Genomic DNA, 24728 nt, shown 5'->3' with positions numbered 1-24728 from the left:
TTTAGCAGTGAGCCTCTAAGTAAGTTTCACAACCTTCTCTACCTAGGGAGAGCATATGTATCAAAGAGCCACTCTGACACTAATTTCTGTATCCATTTTCTTGGGATAAATTATGCTGTGGTGACAAATTACCCCAACTCATAGCAGCTCATAACAACAAACGTTGTTTCTTTCTTATATTATATATATATCATGGATCATCTGTGTCCCTACTCCATGTCATGTCCATTCCAAGACCCACACTCTTGTGTGGGGCATGATTAGACTCATGGCCAAGGAAAAAGAAAAGCACAATAAATCATGAGCTGTTTCCTAAAGTGTCCTTTCAAAAGTGACCACTTCTACTCACATTTCATTGGAGAGAGCAACTCATATGGCCAAGCCTAATAATGTCAACCAGAGAGGGTGGAGAATGATTTTTAAACAATAATACAGTCTAATGAAGTTCCACTTCCTCAGGACCTTACAGCTCGTATCTTAGGCAACTATTCTCCCTCAACAAAAAAGCAGAAACTGAATGAAATCTGGTCCTGAATAGTATAGCAGCAGCCATGCAACTTGACACAGCAGCTGTCAGCTCTCTGAGACCTTGGGCAATGGGACAGTAATTATTTTCTTTTCCCAAAGACCTCCTGGCGTCACAGAGATAAATAATAACCTCAGAAATGGTCACTACTCTTACCAACTATTTCCCCTTGCCTCACTTTTCTCACTCACAACCTCCATGGATGTGTGCTTCCTAGGATGCTAGCTGAGCCACTGGTTCCCCCTTCTGGCCTTTGTGGAAAACTCGTAATATTTTTACATACACTATACTGGTTCTTTAAAAAGCTACTGTTTTTACCTTGAAGATTCTCCTGCCTAGCTCTTTTTATCAATTTTTGCCATCACAAATTGAGGCTTATGCTCCCTAATGTTAATTGAATTTTGTTTCTTTAAATTACATGCTCCAACAATGTCTTGTCCTGTTTTATCTCCTTAGTGAGCTCAGCACTCTTACTCAGATTCTAATCTTTGTTGCAGTTCATTTCTTTCATGAATGGTGTTTTTCTTTTTTTCTTAAGATTTTATTATTTATTTGTCAGAGAGAGAGAGAACACAAGCAGGGGGATGGTAGGCAGAGGGAGAAACAGACTCTCCCCACCCCGAACAAGGAGCCCAGTGCAGAACTCAGTTCCCAGTACCCTGGGATCATGACCTGAGCGGAAGGAAGATGCTTAACTGACCAAGATGCCCAGGCATCCCTTGTGTTTTATTTCTAAGTAAAGTGGATCAATCACAAGTTCTCTAGATTGTACCAGGTGTTTTATCTGTGGGACAGTTCAACTCTCCATTCTGATTTCCCTTTGACTTACCTTTTTCCCTGGCTACCCATGTGACTCCACTGATAACCTTATTTTTAAAAAGTATTTAGGAAAAGTGTGTGTACTGTTATAGTAGATTAATAGATATCTTCATCGTGATATCCTTAAAGTGTATTTGATTATTATGTAGAATTGTTTATAGATTTGATAAAGTAGGGAATTCAGTGTACAATTTAAACTTCCAAGTTAAGAAAGGGTTCATTAAACGGTGTCTCTTGTAAACATGGTATTTAAAGCTTATCTCCTACTCGACATTGTAAATATTAGAGTTGCTTGACTCTAGCTTTTATTTTGTTTTGTTTTTGACCCTAGGTTTTTGGTTTTTTTTTAGAGATATTTATTTATTTGACAGAGTACAAGCAAGAAAAGCAGCGGGGGTGAGGGGGCACAGAGGGAGAAGCAGGTTCCCATTGAGTAGGGAGCCAGCGTCACATGTGGGGCTTCATCCCAGGACCACAACCGGAGCCCAGGACAGCTGCTTAACCAAATGAGCCACCCAGGCACCCTGACCCTAGCTTTTAAAATAACAGTTCTAGAAGACAGCTTCCAAATACTCATTTTTTTTTCCCTTTTCCTGTCCAGATCACAGGAGACCCCTGGAGATGGGCAGCCTCCAGCTTTACCACCCAAACAATCAAAGAAAAATAGCTGGAACCAAATTCATTATTCACATTCTCAACAAGATCTAGAAAACCATATTAACGAAACATTTGATGTTCCATCTTCCCCTGAAAAATCTACTGTAAGTACCTTTCAGATATTCTCACATTTCTTTGAAATTTTTTAATCGGAAGTGAAATTATTTATACTGTGGTATGTTTTGTCTGTAAATTATATTAGTGTACTTCCTCTTTTTCATCATATGTTGCTCATGAAATTTGCCATGATATAACTCAATTGTGGGATTTCCTTTTATCGTTGTTCTAAAAGTTCATTCTTGCCAAATTTATGTTGATTTTAGTCTTGCAAAACACACATTTCAGAACAAATGCTACTAATGCATTAAATACCCCTGACTTTTTTATATGATTCACTGAATGCAGAGTCTCATTTTCATCAACTTTTTGAAATTGAGTACAGATCCCTGGAGTATATGATTACTCTCTGTTCTGTAAAATATATTTATGAATTATGTTGGTATTTTTCCCTTAGAGAATATGCTTTTGCCACATGAAAATGGTAACTTTTAGAATCCTCTGATTTATGAATTTTCATTGCTTTCTCAAGTAGATGTAAATAAAGCAAAGGTGAGATTTGCCAGTAAATTTTAGGGATACACTGTGTTCATGAAGAAGTATCAAAACAGACAAATATGGGTGTATTTCAGGAAACTTACAGGGACATCAGGGAATAAAATAAAGTGTAGGGATTGGAGGTCCGCAGTAGGGATTGGCAGTACTAAAAGATTCAGTGACCATGCTCTCGTCGCCCTTTTGTATCTAAAGTTTGAAAAGCAAGAGGCAGCTCTATTCTCATTGCTCTATTCTCTGACACTTACTGCTCTACCATCACAAACATCAAAAAAAGATGAGAATCCTTCCCAAAAATGAACAACAGCTATGGTATTATCTTTGTGGTGATTCTCATGTATCATTAATTCGTTCATAGTCATTGAGGTCTTTTCTATGTACTGGGTACTTTTGGAGGATAGTGGAATATAAAGACAAATAAGACATGGTCCCTGCTGTTAAATAATCTACAGTCTAATTTGTCCATTCATGCAAAAATTAATTATTGAGTACCTGCTGTGTACCATATATTATTATAGGCTGTTGGGAATATATCGGAATAAAATAGGGAGGAAAAAAACCAAAAAACTCTACCTTCAAGGAACTTAACATTCTGGGGATAAGGGTGAGACAAACTGTAAGCAAGGTAAATCATTTAAATATATAGCATATTAGATTAAGGAGAAAAATAAAGCAGGAAGAGGTCAGAGAATTTCAAGAGTAGAGTGCCACAGCTTATAATAGTGGAAGCCAGGCATGAATTCAGTGATGAGTTATAGAGCTATCTAGTGGAAGAGCAGGTGAGCTGAGGGAACAGAGGTACAAAGGAAGGAGTGTGACTGATACGGTCAGGGAACACCAAGGGAGTCAGTATGGCCAAAGCGAAATAAGCTAATGAAGAGGAGAGGGCCATTTCCACAACCTTTAAAGATTTTGTTTTTTATCCCTGAGTTAATCTGAGATAGGAAGCAAAAAGGGTTGGACACATTTGAGGAGAAAAGCAGCATGATGTTCCTTAAGTTGTAACAGTATCAGTCTGGCTCTTATCTTGAAAACAGACCGAAAGCAGGGCAGAAGTAAAGGTACTGGTTGTGAGGTAGTACAGTATTCCAGGGATGTGGGGTGATTTGGATCTGGCTGGCAGCAGTGGAAGGAGGACAACATGGCTGTATTCTGGGTGGTTTGAGAACAGAGCTAACATGATATGCTTGAGGGGCTGTGTGTAGAGTACTGGAGAAAGAGAGGAATCAAAGATAACAGTAAAGTTTTGGGCCTGAACAACTAGTAGGATGAAGTTGCCAATTTCCGAGATGTGGAAGGCTGCTGTATGTAGAGCAGGTATGGGTGGACTATTGGGAGAGTAGTGTGGGGCATGCCAAGTTTGAGATGGCTACTAAAAATCCACTTACAGAGAGGTTTCTGTAGGTGAAGGAGTGGTCCAACTTAGAGTTAAAACATTGAGGTTTGGTGGCTTGTTAGACAGTATGTAAAACCACAAGACAGGAAGACAACATCGGAGTGTGGTATGTGCAGGTGACTAAATAAAAGAGGTTCTAGAAAGTGAGCCTTTGGTCCTTCAAAATGTCAACATTAGGGAGATGAAGAAATCAGCAAAGGAGACTGAGAAGATGCAGACAGCAAGGTAGGAAGAAAACGAGTCCACTGGCTAACTGACTGATGGGAAGAAAGTCACAGAGAGAATAACCAGTTTTGTCAAGTGTTACTGGCAAGTCAAGTAGGATGAGGGCTGATGGTTGAATGCTGGATTTAGCAATGTGAAGCTCTTTGGTGACCTTAATTAGAACACTTTTGATGCTCCATCTACTGGGGATAAAAATGTGACTGTGGGAGGTTGGGATCAGGGGAAATAGAGATAGCAAATGTGGCCAACTCTTTTAAAGAACTTTAACAACAAGAGGAAGGAGACAGATAGGGAAGTAGAATCCAGAGAAAAAGGGTTTTGTTTGTTTGTTTGGGGAGGGGAGAAGTAAGAGTATTTCTATGAAGGGTGGAGGAAATGGATAATGTAGAAGAGTAGAGAATTGCTATAGCAATTTGGAAGAGGGCCTGGGTCTAGAGCAAGGAGAAAGACAGTTTGAAGGTAATAAAATTAGAAGTGATTATAGGGAAGAATGTGAATTATTTCCCAATAAAACTGTTTTTTAAAAGCAGAGGAAGGGGCGCCTGGGTGGCTCAGTGGGTTGAGCCGCTGCCTTTGGCTCAGGTCATGATCTCAGGGTCCTGGGATCGAGTCCCGCATCGGGCTCTGCTCAGCAGGGAGCCTGCTTCCTCCTCTCTCTCTCTCTCTCTCTCTGCCTTCCTCTCTGCCTACTTGTGATTTCTCTCTGTCAAATAAATAAATTTAAAAAAATCTAAAAAAAAAAAAAAAAAAGCAGAGGAAGGAATGTGAATTCATGTAACACTTAGGAACACTTATTGTATGCAGAGCTTTGAGTTAGGTTCCAGAGGTATTGCAGTTAATAACTTAATTCATAATGCCTGTTTCTCCTTAAACTTAGCCTAGCATGCAGGGGCAAGGAGTCTATATCTAGTTGGTGTAACTGCAAGTTATTAGTCAAAATTTACTTTCCAAAGTTAACATTGGAATTTAAATTGTGATTTTTATACACTACAGATAATATCAACACACAAAAAGTATACATCATGTATATCTTTGAGGGTAGATTATAAATGGGCAAAATTACAAGTTATTTATTTTTGTCTTTTTAAGCCTAATGGTGGTATTCCACAAGATAATCTTGTTCTAATCAGAATGAAACCTGATGAAAATGGAAGGTTTGGATTCAATGTAAAGGTAATCTAGAATTTACATTGTACAGGTTTTTAAATTAAGATGTGTTTATTTTGTAATGTTTGGCTGATATCTGACTTGTTCTGTTGTTCAGGGAGGGTATGATCAGAAGATGCCTGTGATTGTGTCTCGAGTAGCACCAGGAACACCTGTGAGTTATCTGAATCTTGCAAGTAAATCCTGTTTTCAAGAAAATGTATTCATTTAATTTTTATTAGTTTAAATAAAGGAATAAATTAATCATTTCTTTTAATTCCTCAAGTATCAAATGTTGGCTAAATCTCTTAAATTGCTGGGAAGTTCGTTTTTATTTCTAGTAAATAGGAGTTTTTTAAAAACCCTTGTTTTTGTAAAGAAGCTATATATAACTGAAAGTGTTTCTAAGGTTTTAAAAGATTCTGTCAAAATAACTCCTTCAAATAGTAAAATGTAGACAGTATAATATTTGTTTTTCTTTTTTGTTTGCTTTTTTTTCATTTAAAATTGTTTATCTACAGTCTATGTGCCTATTTTTTGTTTAAAAAATTTACTTTAAATAGAAATGATACCTGTGTTTTCCCTATAGAACAGTTTTTAAATTTTTCACTGAAACATATTAAAGAAAAATATTATATTAAACATTTTAAACAAAAGTATAGGGAAGTCTAGGTACCCATTATGATGAACCCGTCTGTACCCTTCATTCACCTTTAGCACTCAAGAACTTTCTGCTCATCATAAGGATAACTCTTTAATTGTGGATGTGTTATCTTTACTACTTGTGTATGTAACAAATACTGCTTTCAAATTCCCATTTATGTTGTTGCCTACTTGACCTAAATGGTCTTCAAGGACTTTGCAATCAGCACCTTTTATCATTTACCTGTCTCTCTGTCCTAGGAAAGGTATAGACCAGCACCCTGAGAGAAAAAGGCCAGTTATACTTTCTTTGGTGCTTCACGGCAACCTTAAAATTAGTTTGAAGATCACAGTCAAGACTGATCAGGGATATCATGATACATAGTTTTGGTTCTGGTTGTTAAGGACTTTGTTGGTTGCAAATAACAGAGTACTCTACGATATCCCTAGCTTGAGCATAAATACAAAGTCGTACCCCTAATCATATAGGAGTAGAGTTTTCTCACAAAACCCAAGGATAGGATTGCCATCAGATCTTTAGGGAAAACAACAACAACAACAAACTTTAAAATGAACATCAGGACTCTAAATATTTCATCTCTAGTTTTTTGCATGTTCCATTTTTCTCTCACTGCAAACCAATTTGTATGGGAATCAGCCTCATCTCTCTCGCTCCTCTAAATGAAATTCAGTCTAATAAAAAGAGTGCTCTTAGTAACAGATTCAGGTTAGTCCTATAATATCACCTGCATCTCTACTGTGACCTGTGATCTCTGCATCTCTACTAAAGAGAAATTGTATAGCTACCATTAGTCTCCTCAGTTGAAATGATGCGCTAATAGTAACTTCCAGATTCATATATTACCAGCCCAGCCACCTAGAGGGATTAAACCTCAGTCCAATTTTACAGACTCCTGGGAAGTAAGTCCTTCACAGATCCAGCTCATAGCAAATGTCCACTTTTCAACAAATCACTTGTGGGCAGTGGGGACAGGATAGGGGTATGATGTATAAAATGCCTCCTGAACCTATTCTGTATGTGAAGGATGGGGACATAGATAGAGGAAATAGTCAAAATTATTTATTAGTACATACTTAATGGGAAATATGTATTTGGGACAGACTACAGATGAGAAGATTAAAGATCGCTAATTCTTACCTGTAGATAATGTCGAAAATAGAAAATTAAAGGGGCACCTGGTGGCTCAGATGGTTAAGCATCTGCCTTTGGCTTGGGTCATGATCTCTAGGTCATGGGATCGAGCCCCGTGTCTGGGCTCCTGGCTGAGCAGGGAGTCGTCTTCTCCCTCTCTCTCTCCCCCTGCTTGTGATCTCTCTGTTTCTCTCTCAAAGGGATAAATAAAATCTTTAAAAAATAAGAATAAAATTAAAAAACTGAAGAAAACACAAAATGAGGATGTTATTTAGAGATACCAAACTAGATACAAAAGATGTAGGTAAAATGTTGAAAGAAGTTGCCTGGCGTGGGAGAATGGTACAGAGGAGTACAAGAAATTGTTTCTTGTCTTAGTAATCTTATAGACCTATTCAGTTTTCTGAGCTGTGTGATGTATAACTTTACTAAAAGCAAATTTAAACTCTGTTTTTTTAAATCAAATACATATCTTTTGACCCACTTATTCCACTTTTAGCAGTTGCCTCTAATGGAGAAGTTGGACTAGGAAACAAAGGATACACAAGGATGTTCATTGTAATATTGTTTATAATAAAGATGGGATGACCAAAACGTACCTCATTAGAGTTGGTGAAATAAATTGTATGCTACTTTACAGCTATTGAAATGATGAGTGATGTAGCTCCATATAAGTATGGAAATATATTCATAAGATAGCATTATAGAAAATGCAACAAGAGGAAATCAGAGAGGGAAACAAACCATAAGAAACTTAATCATATGAAACAAACTGAGGGTTGCTGGAGGGAAGGGGAAAGGGCATAGGGAAACTGGGTAATGGACATTAAGGAGGGCACGTAATATACTGAGCACTGGGTATTATATAAAACTGATGCATCAATGACCTCTACCTCTGAAACTAATACATTGTATATTAATTAATTACATTTGCATTTGAAATGAGTAAATGATGGAAAATGCACATTGCTCCACATGTATATTTGATCCGGTTTTTAATTTTTTTTAATTTTTAATTTAATTTTTTTTTAGAGGTGGGGGTAGAGAGAGGTGGAGGGAGGGCGAGGGAGAAAAAGAATCTTAAGCAGGCTCTACACTAGAAGCACTGAGAAATAAAGTGTTCTTTATCCTTGTGGAAACTTACGACAAGTACTTTGAACAGTGGAATGTTGCCCTTTTGGTCATATAACTTAAAATACAGTGGAGGCGTTTTTCTTATGTTGGCAAATTGTCCAGATCGTTTTTAAATTTGAATTCACTTCCAGCATTTTATTAGTGCATTTTCAGTGTTGTGAAATGTGACCACCAAATTCCTTTCAGTGCCTGTCTGGAGGCTCTCTAACAGTAATTGTGTCAGTATCTCCACTGTCAGTGGTTTATGTTCAGCTTGAATTTTATTTCCACCACTATCACTCTTTTGTTTCTTTGCTGTGTTTTTTAACTTTTCTGGCCAGTTGCCTCTTTAGATTTACATGGGTTTGTCCCTGGGAGACAAGGAGGTGATGTAGATACCTGCTTTGCTGTCTCTGCATGAGCTGAGTAACAGAGGCACAACAACAGATCACCTGCAGATTTTGAAAGAAGTGATGTGATTGGTCGCTGATCGTGATGTGTATCTGTTGTCTATTTAGTGATTTGTGGACTCATGAGCTAGTAGCAAAGCTCGTACTTTATACAGGTTTTCACAATTAATGTGTTGTGGTAACTGTAATTTGAACTTTGTTGGGAGACTGGTATTATTTAACTGAACTATAGTAACTGCAATTTGTACATACCTGGACAGTTGGAGAGTAAGGGCTGCCACTGTCTATGCACCTCGAGGCCATTAGTCTTATCTGTATATCTAGGCATTTAATAAGGCATCAGGGGTAAAGCTGTTGAAAGAAAAAGGAAGAAAAGTAGAAGCTTCATGGGAAAGCTCGATTTCTGCTTTTTACAAAGAGATGAATAAATGGATAGATGCTTTTCTTTATGTACTTTTTGTTCTCCTGCTGTAGAGTCTATAAAAATTAATTCCTGTCCTTTATTTTCAGAAAGCTATGTGCACATCTGAAACCTTATTTATGTTACATTACAGGCTGACCTCTCTGTCCCTCGATTGAATGAAGGGGACCAAGTTGTGCTGATCAATGGTCGGGACATTGCAGAACATACCCATGATCAAGTTGTCCTGTTTATTAAAGCTAGCTGTGAGAGACATTCTGGGGAACTTGTACTCCTGGTTCGACCTAATGGTAAGTACTCTATGCAGCACTGAGTATTTTTATAATCTGTTAGTATTTGTTACTAGACAGAACAACCAGGGTGGGCTTTTTAAAACATAAGTAATGTCATGCAGTGTCCTGCTCAAAGCACAGTGTCTTCTATTCACACTTGGATTAAAATGGAGATCTTGGCCACTTAACCTACCACAGTCTTGCTCACTCTATTCTTTGCTGGCTTTTTTTGTTTGTTTGTTTTTCCTTCTCCCTAAATCTCCTTGATTTTGATATGACTTTTACCCTCACTTCCATCAGGTCTCTGCTCAGTTGCCATCCCTAGAAAGTCCTCTTCTGAATACCATAACTAAAATGGCCTCCCACTTCCCTCAGTTGCTTTAGTAGTGGTAGGTATGCAGCAAACACGTTACATAGATGAGTATATTTTGAACCACTTTTAGAACACTCTGTAACAAGCTGTAGTTAAAGCATTTTTAAAAATCCTGTCTTTGGGGGCACCTGGATGGCTCAGTCATTAAGTGTCTGCCTTCAGCTCAGGTCATGATCCCAGGCTCCTGGGATCGAGCCCAGCATCGGGCTCCCTGGTCTGCAGAAGGCCTGCTTCTCCCTCTCCCATTCCACTTGCTTGTGTTCACTCTCTGGCTTTCTCTTTCTCTGTCAAATAAATAAAATCTTAGATAAAACTGATAATAACTTAATTTAAAAGAAAAATAAATTTGGGGCACCGGGTGGCTTACTGGGTTAAAGCCTCTGCCTCGGCTTGGGTCATGATCCCAGGGTCCTGGGATCCAAGCCCCGCATCGGGCTCTCTGCTCAGCAGGAAGCCTGCTTCCTCCTCTCTCTCTGCCTACCTCTCTGCCTGCTTGTGATCTCTGTCAAATAAATAAATAAAATCTTTTAAAAATAAATAAATGGGAAAACTCAATCAATCAATAAAATAAAGTAAAAATCCTGTCTTTGTTGGCCGGAGACAATGCCAGTAGCCTAATCATGTCATTTCTTATCTGGACAGCCAATTTAATTCAGAGCCAGAGTCCCAGGTTTGTAGAAGCTTTAATACCATGCACTCTAGCTGTTTTGCTTATTGCCTGAGTTTCCTCTACAACAGCTTCAACATCATCCTGGCAGCGGACAGCACTCAGTGACTCCTAAAGCAGGTCACTTTCCCTGGGTAGCCTGAACATTTAATTGAACTAAAAATTCACTTTCTTTCAGTCTCTTTGTTCCTAATTCTGTCCCTTTGGACTAATCAGAATAAGTTAAATCCCCCTTTCTCCAGTTTAACAATCCCACATCCTTCAGCGTTCACAGGGCATTGTTTCAAGTTTCCATAACACTTTATCAGTCCCCTCAGAGAAGAGTTCTTACATGCCTATATCCCAGCACTTAGACACATTCTTCTAGTTTTGTTCTGAACAGTTTGCCAGTAATCATAGTTTCAGCCATAAGAGTAATTATTGGTTAATACCTTGCTACCAGTTGTTGAGTATATACCATAAGGATGTAAAATATAGTTAAAGTCGACCCATTCCCTACCCCACCACACCCAACCCTGCAAAGTTTTCCAGGAGAGTTCATTTTAAAAAGAAAAATACAGAACTCATTTTGTCTCTTGGGCACAAACAGGCATTTTCATTTTATGTTCTCTACTTTGTGTTTTTCTGCATTCATGGTCTGGAATTGGCTTTCTGAGAAAATTCAAAGGACTTCAACAGAACATTCTATTTTGACTCCTTTATTTAGACCTGAATTTTAGGTGATTCATTATTAGGCATTTTCTGTCACATAATGCAACTTAAATTTTATATTAAGGATAATATTCTCTAAATTTTGTTTGTTCCATTTTCTTTTGATAACAGATCTTAAGGAACTTAATGCTAAGTTTTACACCTGGACTATTTTGTATATTCTCATTTAATCTATACAGCCATCTAATGAGATAGATATATTATCCCCATTTTATAGTTGAAGTCACTTTAGCACCAGGACATTGAGTTATCAACTCACAAATTAATGATTTACACAGAACCAGAATATGAACAAAATTCCATATAATGGAAAAGGCATGTCTTTTTGCAGTTCCAAATCACTTTATTTATACTTTAAATTACGAGCGGAAACCTCCTAGGGCAAAAGATCTTTCTTTTCTCCTTTCTTGCAAAAGATCTTTCTTCTTTCTTGCAAAAGATCTTTCTGTTGTTTGTTGTCAGAATCTGGACTGGGGGGTGCCTGGGTGGCACAGTTGGTTAAGTATCTAACTCTTGATTTCCGCTCAGGTCTTGATCCCAGGGCTGTGAGGTGGATATAGCTCTGTGTGGGGTTCAGTGCTGGGGTAGAGCATGCTTAAGGTTCTTACCCATGCACTCTCTCTGACCCTTCCCACTTCCGTGTGTGCGTGCTTTCTCTAAAAAAGAAAATATCTGGACTACGACCTGTATTTTCTTTCAGTTTGAGTCTGTCATGTCCCTTTTTATTTAAAACAATGTATAATCAGACTTTAAAACTGTATTTACAAAAAGTATCAAAAAACCAGACAGCTTATTTTTCTGGTTTTTTTTTTTTCCTTTAAATCTCCTTCTTAGCCTGCTTCTCCCTCTGCCTCTACCTGCCTCTCTGTCTGCCTGTGCTCGCTCGCTCTCTCTCCCTCTATCCCTGACAAATAAATAAATAAATAAATAATCTTTTAAAAAATAAAATAATAAAAAAAAATAAATCTCCTTCTTAGACAAAATGCAATCATACTTTTTTTTTCCTTTTCATTCTTCTTTTCAGAAGTTTATTCTTCTCAAAAGTGCACACATCTGAACAGGAACCAGATGTCTTAAGCATGGGCAAAAGAGCCCCATAGCTTGGTTCTACTCTGGCTGTCTTTCAGCTTTTGCCCTTAAATCTGCGGGGATCAGGATTTTGTGGGACCAAGGGGTATGCCAAGCCATCACTTGTGACCACTCCTGCTTTTCTAGACCACCTCATTTCGACTGTCAGTTCTCTGTCCAGATAGCTCTGATCCCACTTCTTGGGCCTATGTGGCTGTTTCCTCTAGGTCCATTCTCCCAGGGGTGGATCACACGGTGTGTATACCCCAAGGCCAGCAGGGTAGCTAAGAGGCAGCAGTTTTCAGAGGAGTGGAGTACAAGCTTACATAGGGCTGGTAAGTTCGCACATATTTTCATATGCTCCTGTGTTAAAGAATGCAGTTCAGGGTGGGAAAAAAAGTAAGGCAGAGTATAGGCCAAGAGTTTGGCGTCTGGCTCTCTTTATACTACCATGATCATGTATTCTGGCCTCCCAGGTTTTGTAGATGTGTCGAAGGTTTTGTTTAGCACTCTATTCAAGTTATTTGTGTCTTTTCATATCTGGATGTTTGGTATATAGGTCTCTGTTTCTACTTTTAATCTAGGTCCAAAATTTAAGGCCAGGTCTGTTCTGAGCTGCTTCTCGGCAGCTCCTCTTTTTCTAATTGTCTCATCAAGTTACAGACATTTTCAGCAATATGGCCAATGACATTTCTTTTCCCTAAAGGTGTACAGCAAAGTTTAACTTAACAGCCACTTTGTCCCTTACACAGTGACACCACACTCTGATCTGATGAATTCTTTTTCCTGACACAGATGAAAGAACACATCTAGTAAATTCTTTTTGCCAGTTGATTAAGATTCCCATGTGGCTTTTTTGTTTCTGTTTTTGTTTTTTTTTTTAGCTGTATATGATGTAGTGGAAGAAAAGCTAGAAAATGAGCCAGACTTCCAGTACATTCCTGAGAAAGGCCCACTAGATAGTGTCCATCAGGATGACCATTCCCTGCGGGAGTCAATGATACAGCTAGCTGAGGGGCTCATCACTGGAACAGTCCTAACACAATTTGATGTAAGTAATATTGTATAGAAGGGATGTTGGGCCATATTTTCTAATTAATTTCATGGTCTCTTAACTGCCTAATCTATCGTTTATAATTTATAAACTAAAATGGTATTCTGTGATATATTTGACATAAAAACATGTCCTGAAATACATAGTCTTAAACATTGCTCCCAAAATACTAGTTGTAGTTATATAAATATCTATTTAAAAGAGAGGAATAGGAGATTTTATGCCTGTCATCAAACTAAAATTTTTTCTGTGATTCAGTAGCTATTTTTATGAAAGGTGGCAGATGAAGATAGGCTATGGTAGAGCTAAAAATCCTGAGTTAAAAGAAAATAACTTTTGTACCTCATCATATTTCATCCTTCTCTAATTTTTGTGTCTAGTTGGTGATCATTAATATTTGTTGCTCTAAAATATGTGCTATTGCTAAGTGACTGTAAAACATTTGTGACTGTAAATCATTTGGAACCTGTCAGTTTTTCTTTTAAGACTTTCTTCATTCCAGGCACCAGGCTGCTCTGATGGTTAAGCATCTGCCTTCTGCTCAGGTCATGAACCCCCAGTCTGAGATCGAGCCCAAGTTGACTTGGGCTCTCCTCAGCGGGGAGCCTGTTTCTCCCTCTGCTGCTCCCCCGCTTGTGCCCTCTCTCTCTAATAAATAAATAAAATCTTTAAAAAGAAAAAAAAAAAAAGAAGTTCTTGGTTCATATACTATGTAAACCTCTCCAAATTAAATGGGACCTAAATGTTCTCTGCAGATTTGCTATTCATAACTTCAGGTACTTTTCTGTAAGCAAAATTGTTTTCAATTGTTTTATCATTAAAAAAAATACAATATATAATTCATGTCAGAAATTGTGCAGAATTCAGCTTCGCAGATTTGGTGCAGTTCCCTACTAGCCTAAGGTACATCATTTTATGGATGAGGTATCCTAAGGAAAAAACAATGCTTGTTGTTAGCATAGAAATAATCCTGAAAAACAAAACAGAATCTCTTAATGGCTTGCTGGACTCACCTTATGTGCCTCCTCCTTTTTCCCCCCCCAGCAACTATATCGGAAAAAACCTGGAATGACAATGTCTTGTGCCAAATTACCTCAAAATATTTCCAAAAATAGATACAGAGATATTTCGCCTTGTAAGTACCTACTATCTCTATTTGTTAAGGTTAATCTTTTAGCATAACTTTATCAAAACATTCTTTCTTTCAATTTTTTTCAGATGATGCTACACGGGTCATTTTAAAGGGTAATGAAGACTATATCAATGCAAATTATATAAACGTAAGTTTATTTTTATTATACCTTTGTCATTGGGAGTTGGAGGGACTACTGTAAACTTTGAGGTTTCTTTTAACCTTGAGAGAATATTAACACTTTCAGATACTTAAAAATAGTATAAAATTAATGTTAAAAAAATAGTTTAGTACTGGCATATTAGCATATGCTTTGAGCTGTGGAATAGAATAGTCCAGAAATAGGCTGAAATAATTACTAAACTTTTGTTTATGGTGGAGATGGTCTTTTAAATCATTGAAGATAAAAATAGATTATCTAGTGAATGGATTGAGTAATATATCTAGATGTAATCTAGACTATATCATTGTTAGGAGGTTTTCCTTCCCTTCTAGTGGGATAAAAGGATTACTAACTTCTTAACTCTGCAATGTAGAAAATTTCAAACATACAAAAGTAGGAGAAATGTACAATGAACCTTCATATATATATCACTCAGTTCAACAATTGTCAACTGCTCATGCCCTTACACATCCAGGTTGTTTTGAAACAGATCCATGATTCATATCATTTATCTATAAAGACTTCACCTACTCACTCTTGATGTAACAGATTTTAGATGTATCAAAATATAAATGTTAAAAAATGGAATCATGTAAGTACCTGGAGGAAATCTATGAGAATGGCTTAAAATCCCAGAAAGGGAAAGACTTTCAACTCTTGTCTAAACTCACAAAAAGAAAAATGCAAATCAAAATTGGAAGGAATTGTTATTTTTCACCTCTTAGACTTGAAATAATCAAAGAGTGTAATAATATCATTTACAAGTGTGTTTCCTTTATCTGAAATCTTGGGGTCAAATATACTTTAGGATTCAGAATCTTTTTTTTTTTTTTTAAAGATTATTCAGCAGCTATACCATAGCCTGTAATAAGTAACATCCCTAGCAGACTATGAGACATTAACCTGTAATCTGTGTATTGAAACTCAATAGCAAACTGTTTATACTCCATAAAGACTATAAGTAGCCTTAGATTAGTCAGATACTGCTGTCAGATGGTCCAGATTAGGTCAGGTGTACCCAAAACAGGCCAAACTTACACTTCAGAGTACAAGGAGTGTGGATGAGAGAATATCAGTATATTAAGGAGACTATCAGGGAATAAGCATTCCTCATACATTGTTGGTGGAAGTATAAATAGGTACAGCCTCTTCAGAGAGGTAACTAACAAAAATGTTAAGTTTACAGAAATATTCAGTGCAGCTTTGTTTATGGTAGCAAATAGATTACCAGCAACTTAAGTGTTCGTTAGATAAATTATGGAATACACAGAGCCATGAAAAAATAAAATTTTAGGGGCATCTGGGTGGCACAGTGGGTTAAGCCTCTGCCTTCAGCTCAGGTCGTGACCTCAGGGTCCTGGAATCGAGCCCCACATCGGGCGCTCTGCTCAGCAGGGAGCCTGCTTCCCCCTCTCTCTCTGCCTGCCTCTCTACCTACTTGTGATCTCTGTCAAATAAATAGATAAATAATAAAAATAAAAATAAAATTTATGTACTTTAAAATAAAATTAAAAATAAAATTTTTAAAATTTTTTAAAATAAAATTTTATGTACTAATGTGATATCTCAAAGATAAGGCATAAAAAGAGAAACAAGGTGCAGAACAACATTATAAGCTGCTTTTTATGTTTTACAGAAAACAGTTTTGCATTTACATTTGTGTGCTATATAGAGAGTATCTCTGAAAGGAAATACTAGAAATTAGAAAAAAAGGATTGCTTTCCTAGGTGTGAACTGGAGGCTGGGAATAGGAAGGAAGAACTTTTTACCTGTTCACTCTTTAGTATTCTAGTGCCATGGTGCATGTGTCATCTTACTTCTTTATTCATTAAGTCTCAAAATGTAGTAGGATGATGACTCATCTCTTTCTGAAAATAATGAATTTAAAATACTTTTATGATATTTTTATGTATATTATATATATGTAAAATCTGAACTAAAACAAAAGGCAGAAATTTTGCTCCTTGCAAATTTTACCAATAAGGTGTTTAGAAACAAGTATTTTTATTTCTGTACCAAGTCTCTGCCTTTAAAAGAGGGTTTTCTTTTTTCTCAAGATTTTATTTATTTATTTGACAGAGAAATCACAAGTAGGCAGAGAGGCAGACAGAGAGAGGAGAGGGGGAAGCAGGCTCTTTGACAAGTAGAGAGCCCCATGCAGGGCTGGATCCTGGGACCCTGGGATCATGACTTGAGCCATACATAGGCCGAGGCTTTAACCCACTGAGCTACCCAGGCACCCTAAAAGAGGGTTTTCTATAAAACTGCTCTTAAACCTCTAAGGGTGCTTTGGAAAAAAATAAAAGATAAATATATATAATACTGAGAAATTTCTTCTACAGATAAATTATTAATAAAGATAGTGGGGGGTTTGTTCTTTTTCAAATTTAACTTAAATTCTAGTTAACATATAGTATAATATTGGCTTCAGCAGTAGAATTTAGTGATTCATCACTTACATGCAGCACAACAGTGCTCATTGTAACAAGGGCCCTCCTTAATACCCATCACTCATTTAGCCTCTCCCCCCCCACCTCCCTCCATCAACCCTCGGTTCTCTATCATTAAGAGTCTCTTATGGTTTGTTTCTCTCTTTTGTCTTTTTAGGTAAAGGCTTATTTTACTGACTTTGCAGTTTACTGAGATTAGTTATATTCAGTTATTATTTGGTGGATGACTTTCATATACTTGATCAAGGCAAAAAATAAAAATGAAAACACTTGAGTTCTGTGTCCTTTGCTTTTTTAGATGGAAATCCCTTCTTCTAGCATTATAAATCAGTATATTGCTTGTCAAGGGCCATTACCACACACCTGTACAGATTTTTGGCAGATGACTTGGGAACAAGGCTCCTCTATGGTTGTAATGTTGACCACACAAGTTGAACGTGGCAGAGTAAGTCATACTTAAATCTTACCCTTGCTTGGGCTTTTTTTCTTTTCTTTCCTTCTTTTTTTTTTTTTTCTTGGACTTTTTTTCAACTTACATTGCATATATGGTCAAAATACTCACATTGATTTAGTCTTTTTTATAACCTTTAAACTTTCTTGTGGTATTATTAAAATCATAGTGACTAACACATAATGATTGTGATATGTAAGTGTTAGCCACTATTACTATCAGTTATCTAAATGAATTAGTATGTATTTGATAAGGGATTTGTATGTAAATATATAAAGAACTCCTACAGCTTAGCAATGAAATGATAAATACCCAATTTAATTACTGGCCAGACATTCTGAGTAGATGTCTCTAAAAAGAAGATATTTATTTATTCATTTATTCATCTACTCATTCATTTATTTAAGAAGATATTTAAATGTCCAGTAACGTCATGAAAGATGCTCAGCATCATTAGTCACCAGGGAAATACAAAATCAAAACCACAAAGAGAGGGACGCTTGGGTGGCTCAGCATCTGTCTGCCTTTGGCTCAGGTCATGATCCCCAGATTCTGGGATCTAGTCCTGCGTCTGGCTCCTTGCTCAGCAGGGAGCCTGCTTCTCCCTCTCCCTCTGCCTGCTGCTCCTCCTGCTTGTGCTGGGTCTCTTTCTGTCTCTGTGACAAATACATAAATAAAATCTTAAACACACACACACACACACACAAAGAGGTCATGCTTCCTATCCAGTAGGATGGCTAAAATAAAAATGATAGATAATATGGACATTGGGGAGGGTATGTGCTATGTTGAGTGCTATGAAGTGTGTAAGCCTGATGATTCACAGACCTGCACCCCTGGGGCTAATAATACATTATATGTTAATTTAAAAAAAAAAAAAAAAAAGGAGCACTCACCTTACCAAAAAAAATGTTTTAGAGGTGGGAGGTGGTTTAAAAATAAATAACAATTTAAGTTAAAAAAAAAAAAGATAGGTAATACTAAGTGTTACTAAGTGCTTTCAGTGATGTGGAGAAAATGGAACCTCCTATACTGCTGGTAGATTTGTAAAATGATGCAGCCACTTTGGAAAATAGTGTCATTTCCTCAAAAGGTTAAACTATGGAGTTAATAACTTAGTAGTTTTCACTCCTTGATATACCCAGGAGAAAAGAAAACATATGTCTACACAAAAACTTGTATATAGACGTTCATAGCAGCATTATTCATGATCGCCAAAGGTGGAAACAACCCAAATATAACAAATAAAATGTGAGATAATCACATAGTTGTATATTATTTGATAGTAAAAGAAATGAAGAAATGGTACATGCTACAACATGGGTGAACCTTAGAGAACATTTTTGCTAAGTGAACAAAGGCAGTCATCAAAGACCACACACTATGTGATTCCATTATCTGAAATGTCCAGATTAGACAAATTCATAGAGGACAGAAAACAGATTAATACTTGCCTAGGTTCAGAGTAAAAGAAGGGGTTGGGATAGAGGAACACACAGTGATTGTTAGTGGGTATGGGACTTCTTTGGGGAGTGAAAAGTGTTCTAAAAGTGCCTGTGTTACAGGTTGTACAGTTCTAAAAACAGTTGAATTGTGTGCTTTAAGTGAGAAAATTATATGGTATTTGAACTGTATGACAGTAAAACTTTTTTTTTTAAATATCCTAATTATGGAAATAAATAGATAGGCATTTTAATTAGAAATTCTTTCTCACTTTTACTTAAATCTAAAAATAATCAGATTTAGTTCATTATTTTGCCACTCACATAGTAGTATATATTCATTCAGGCGTTAATCAAGAATGATAAAACATTGGGTGAAAATTTGTCATTAACAGGCTATATGCAGTCTCAAAATATATCCAAGCAGATTATTATTAAAAAGAGAAAAAATGAAAAATTTTAATAGTTGGCAGATCTAGGTGCAGGATATATGAGGATTCATCAAATTATTCTTACAACTTTTCTATAGGCTTGAAAGTTTTTAAAAACTAAAGCATTTTAAAATTGGAGAACGTAAATTATATATTTTTCTTAAATCTATTGATGTCAGGTAAAGTGTCACCAGTATTGGCCAGATCCCACAGAAAGTTCATCCTATGGATGCTATCAAGTTACCTGCCACTCGGAAGAAGGAAACACAGCATATATCTTCAGGAAGATGACACTGTTTAACCAAGAGGTAGGAAGGCAGGATATCCACTCAGTGGAACGGTTATGTTCAAGGTAAAAACTTTGAAAGCTGAAAATGTTTTGAGTCCTGGTTACTAGGAAATAATATTTAAAATTATTGAATTTGCTTCATTGGAACATTTTGGAATCTTATGAGGTATATTCTACTATATTAAATGTATTTTCAGTTTCTCCAGATAAATATGGTCAGTAAAAAAAGTCTAGTAAATAATACTTATAACTCTTCTTATTTTGGCTATTCATAAAAACTATGCCAGGGTTTTGTTTGATTTCTTCCTGCCAGTAATATCAATAAAGTATTTGAGTACGTCTGTGGAAATACAAAGAATAATTGAGCGTTATCAAATTATTGTCCTTTTTGTATAAGGGTAAAGGAGTGCAATCTCACAGTCTCCCCAGTATTAAGAAGGAAATGATTGTAGGCACAATCCTCTGACAGCAGATTATAGCTTTGTAATTGCTAATTTCTACTGCCACCTGAGTCACTCCTCTTTGGCTTCCAAATCCAGAGCCAGAAATAGAAACTGATTAGTAAATGATGACTTAGTAACTCAGTTGAAAGATGAGTGAAGAGCATGGCATGTTGCCAGTCTTGTCAGGCTGTTAAAGATAGTACATTCCACTTTCACTGCTTGCAGCTACATATTTCCCTGTAGTCACCTTTGGTTTTGAAGGGGGTTAGAGGAAGAAAAAGTAATTGCTAAAGAAGAGCAAATAGCACACACTTTGAATACCCATGCCTGTCCCATCTGTGGTTAGCTTGGAAATGAAAGCTTCATATTCCCCTCCCCATCCCACTCCACTTCCGTGAGTATGAGTAAAGGAGCCCAGCAAGACAGAGCTTTACTGACCCAAAGGGAGGGAGTCAGAAGTTGTGGAGATTTATAATAAAGGAATCTGGCATTGAATAAAGCAAAGTTACAAAAAATAAAAAATTAAATTTCCAAAATCTTAAGAACTAGAGATTCCATCAGAATGGATTTAGGGCTTGTGTAGCTAGCTCATGGTCCAGTGTAACAAGATAAGTCAATAAGACATTTCTTCATTTTCCCAAATGGGTATCAAAGGCTGTATATTGGCCCTACAAAATAATATTTATATCTTCAGTGTAATTTCTTTATGCTCCACCAATAGGTTACCGATGGCAGTTTATAAACTTACAGTGGCTTTTCTTTGCAAACGCTAAGTACTTTGCAAACTATGCCAAGACACAAATTCATTTTTAAAGTTTGAGACAAATACAGTTGGGAATATACATTTCTTTACATACCAAATACATATATACATGGATGGATGGACAGACAGACATACCCCAGAACATAATAAATATCCATTTAACATTACCCAGTCTTACAATTATTGATACCATTAATTTCTTTTGTTAACAGTAATAATCAAAGGCAGTCTGTATTAGATACCTTCAATTCATTACACAGGATTCTGAAAAATTAGTCATCAAGTTGTACTGAGTCTCTTTAGGAATTCATTCATTAGTCCTTTTCTTAATTACTTTGTACTTTAATGGTCTTTTCTGGAAGCCTCCTTCAATGTAAATGACAGTAACCAGATTTCATAGTGTTGAAATCTGAGACTCTGGTTCCAAACACTCTGAATTGGGTGATTCAGAGATCTTTCATAGAATCCTTTCAACATAACACTATTCCTGTGATGTATAGATGTTATTTTGTTTTTCAGTTGAAGAAAATAAGGCTCTGAAATATTAAGTGCCTTAACCAGCCGAGTCAATATTTAAACCAAAATGTATGCATTCAATAATACCTTACTCTATTTTACTGATTCTTGGCTGCCAAAAAATAATTAAGCCTTGATTTGACTTTGTGTTTTTGTGAGCTCCAGTTTTTAATCTACATTTATTTTGAGATTTTATTTTCTTAATCTTCATTATTTCAGGTACTTTTTAGAATTATCCCAACTTCGCTTGTTAAAAAAATTTTCCCTACAATTTTGCTCACCTAACACTTTTTTAGTTTATTCTTTAAACATTTCTCTGTATCTTAACTTGTTTTTACCTGTTTATTTCCTTCTCATCTGAAAAATACAAATGCAGAAATTGAGTTGTAAGAAGAGTAGTGATACGAGTAGCTGACAATTAATAGACACAACTGTTTCTGTAAAATAGTTTCTTTTTCATTGAAATTTTGGGTTTTATTAAAGTTATACATTACTTTTGGGGGGTACTGGGGATAGTTTCTTTTGCTTTTCTTCTAAAATTAAAGACATGAATATTTATATTTTAAAGATAATTCATAAGTTAGGGTGCATAACTTTTCATTTACACTTAGAAAAATGAGAGTCGTCAACTCACTCAGATTCAGTACATAGCCTGGCCTGACCATGGAGTTCCTGATGATTCAAGTGACTTTCTGGATTTTGTTTGTCATGTACGAAATAAGAGGGCTGGCAAGGAAGAACCTATTGTTGTTCATTGCAGGTATGCTATTTTATCTTTTATGGTTGAATAGTTGACCTGATAAGTCACTTTTAAAAGGGAATGGGTATTTTATTTTGCCCTTAACTTGTGATCCTCACTGTGATAGTTAGAGGGAACCCAAAGCTATGATCTGAAGCTAGAAAGCTAAGGGTATGTTCCAACAAGTGATTGTCAGAATCTTTATCATAAAAAGTAAAAATAATACTTCATTGACTGATTCTTAGAAGCTTTTCTAAGTTTTAAGTTTTTCTGAGTTTAACATCTCAGACACTGGGTGTCTTACAATGGATGGTAGCTTAGAATTGATGAAGTCCAATATTTAGGCATTCATTTGCAGCCCAAGGTTTAGATTTCCTCCTCACAGTGTACTACTCCAACCCACGCTGTGGCCCATCCCAGGACATTTGTTAAGTCCTCTCCTCTCTCGGACTAGCCACTCCCAAGAGCTCCAGGTGAACAGCGGTAGGCCGTCCTTTCTTCCTTTCATACTCTACCTTCTAAACAGCTGGATACAGTAACTCCAGCCTTCACTCCTATAACCCAGATTGGAAAACTGAAATTATCCTTAATTCTAGCTGCCTGTGTTATTAGAGTGATTTATTCAGAAGCTGTATTGATGCCTCTGAATAAAGGTATCTCCTCATCCTTAAACTTCCCAGCACTTTTTTAACAGCAGTCTTTTAGATCATCAAAACAGATTGTAGACCAAATATCTGAGAGGTAGGGGCACCTGGGTGGTTCAGTGGGTTAAGCCTCTGCCTTTGGCTCTGGTCATGATCTCAGGGTCCTGGGATCGATCCCCACATCGGGCTCTCTGCTCGGTAGGGAGCCTGCTTCCCCCTCCCCCACTGCCTGCCTCTCTGCCTATTTGTGATCTCTCTCTCTCTCTCTCTCTCTCTCTTTCTCTTAAATAAATAAATAAATAAAATCTTTAAAAAAGAAAAATGTCTGAGAGGCAACAAGCGGGATTGATTAACACATTTGGCCATTTATTATTCTAAGTTCCCAACAGCTGCTATAGCTATTTTGTTCACAGAGAATACTTCAAAAAGTTGTTCTTGACTATCCCATTATAAAATTTAATAAAAATTAGATTTGCTTTTAAAAACTGATTTGAGGGGCACCTGGGTGGCTCAGTGGGTTGAGCCACTGCCTTCGGCTCAGGTCATGATCTCGGGGTCCCGGGATCGAGTCCCACATCGGGCTCGCTGCTCGGCGGGGAGCCTGCTTCCTCCTCTCTCTCTCTGCCTCCCTCTCTGCCTACTTGTGATCTCTCTCTGTCAAATAAATAAATAAAATCTTTAAAAAAAAAACTGATTTGAATGTGGAAAATACTGTCTTTTGTACATTTGTTAATGATTTATTATTGTAATTTTATTATTTTGCTTTTTTTTTTTTTAATTTTGCATATTTGTCAAGGGGAGAAAGAAAGCACAAGCAAGGGGAGCAGCAGGTAGAGGGAGAAGTGGGCTCTCTTCTGAGCAAGGACCCTGGGATCATGACCTGAGCCAAAGGCAGACGCTTAACCAACTGCGCCACCCAAGCGTCCTGAATTTTATTTTCTTTTTAAGATTTTCTTTATTTGAGAGAGAGAGTGCAAGCAGGGGGAGGGGCAGAGGGACAAGCAGAATCCCCACAGAGTGGGGAGCTCGATGTGGTGCTCCATCCAAGGACCCTGAGATCATAACCAGAGCCAAAGGCAACCACTTATGACTGAGCCACCCAGGTGTCCTGTTATTTTGTATTTTAAAGGGAGGCTGCTCCAGTAAACATATATACCTTGTTCAGATTTTTAAAACTGAAATGTAATTTTACAGTAACATTTTTACAACTAAAGTGGGGAAGGGGTAGATACAAACCATTTAATCTGTATTAAGTATGAAATGTATTTCAATTTCACAAAGTATTTTTTTGTTGGCTTTCTACTTTATAATATAAAACTTTTAATTAAAATCACATTAATAGGGTACCTGGGTGGCTCAGTGGTTTAAGCCTCTGCCTTCTGCTCAGGTCATGATCTCAGGGTCCTGGGATGGAGCCCTGCATTGGGCTGTCTGCTCAGCGGGGAGCCTGCTTCCCCACCTCTCTGCCTAATTGTGATCTCTGTCAAATAAATAAATGGAGTCTTTAAAAAAAATAAAATAATAAGCTTTGTGCCATGGCAGTATTGTAGCCAATGAGGTTTATTCAAGGCACAATTATTGCTAATTTAAAAAAATCAAGTAATTCTTCTGTTGTATCTCAGTACTTTAATGTACAGCACAAAAGCCACAAGAAGTTTAACAGAATAGTATCAATGAGACTGCCCCTTACTTGTCTTTTTTAGTGCTGGAATTGGAAGAACTGGGGTTCTTATTACTATGGAAACAGCCATGTGTCTCATTGAATGCAATCAACCAGTTTATCCACTAGACATTGTAAGAACAATGAGAGATCAACGAGCCATGATGATCCAGACACCTGTAAGTATTGCACTTCATGTACATATGTGTATTCTCAACATGATGATTTTTGTTATCAGTGTATATGGCAAACCATATTTTTTTCTTTTTAATTCCCTGACAGGAGCCAATAATCCCTAGCACAGGAGTTGGCGAATATTGCCTGTAAGCCAAATCTGGCT

The 24728-nt window shown here is 36.9% G+C and overlaps 1 protein-coding gene across 4 annotated transcripts in view; it reads left to right on the top strand.

Annotated features, from left to right (window-relative positions):
- PTPN4 (protein tyrosine phosphatase non-receptor type 4) overlaps positions 1 to 24728 on the top strand; it is a 220278-nt gene that overhangs the window by 180946 nt on the left and 14604 nt on the right. For all 4 annotated transcript variants that reach the window (XM_082689825.1, XM_082689824.1, XM_082689827.1 and 1 more), the window contains 11 exons: positions 1947 to 2106; positions 5325 to 5408; positions 5500 to 5556; positions 9254 to 9410; positions 13096 to 13262; positions 14310 to 14400; positions 14484 to 14545; positions 17309 to 17455; positions 19514 to 19642; positions 21957 to 22105; positions 24432 to 24567. In XM_082689825.1, coding sequence (XP_082545951.1) covers positions 1947 to 2106; positions 5325 to 5408; positions 5500 to 5556; positions 9254 to 9410; positions 13096 to 13262; positions 14310 to 14400; positions 14484 to 14545; positions 17309 to 17455; positions 19514 to 19642; positions 21957 to 22105; positions 24432 to 24567 — 1339 coding nt within the window. The remainder of the gene's footprint in view (positions 1 to 1946; positions 2107 to 5324; positions 5409 to 5499; positions 5557 to 9253; positions 9411 to 13095; positions 13263 to 14309; positions 14401 to 14483; positions 14546 to 17308; positions 17456 to 19513; positions 19643 to 21956; positions 22106 to 24431; positions 24568 to 24728) is intronic.

Source organism: Mustela nivalis (assembly GCF_964662115.1).
Source record: "Mustela nivalis genome assembly, chromosome: 11".
In the NCBI taxonomy this organism is placed as follows: domain Eukaryota; kingdom Metazoa; phylum Chordata; class Mammalia; order Carnivora; family Mustelidae; genus Mustela; species Mustela nivalis.
This window is presented reverse-complemented; position numbering and strand designations above follow the sequence as displayed.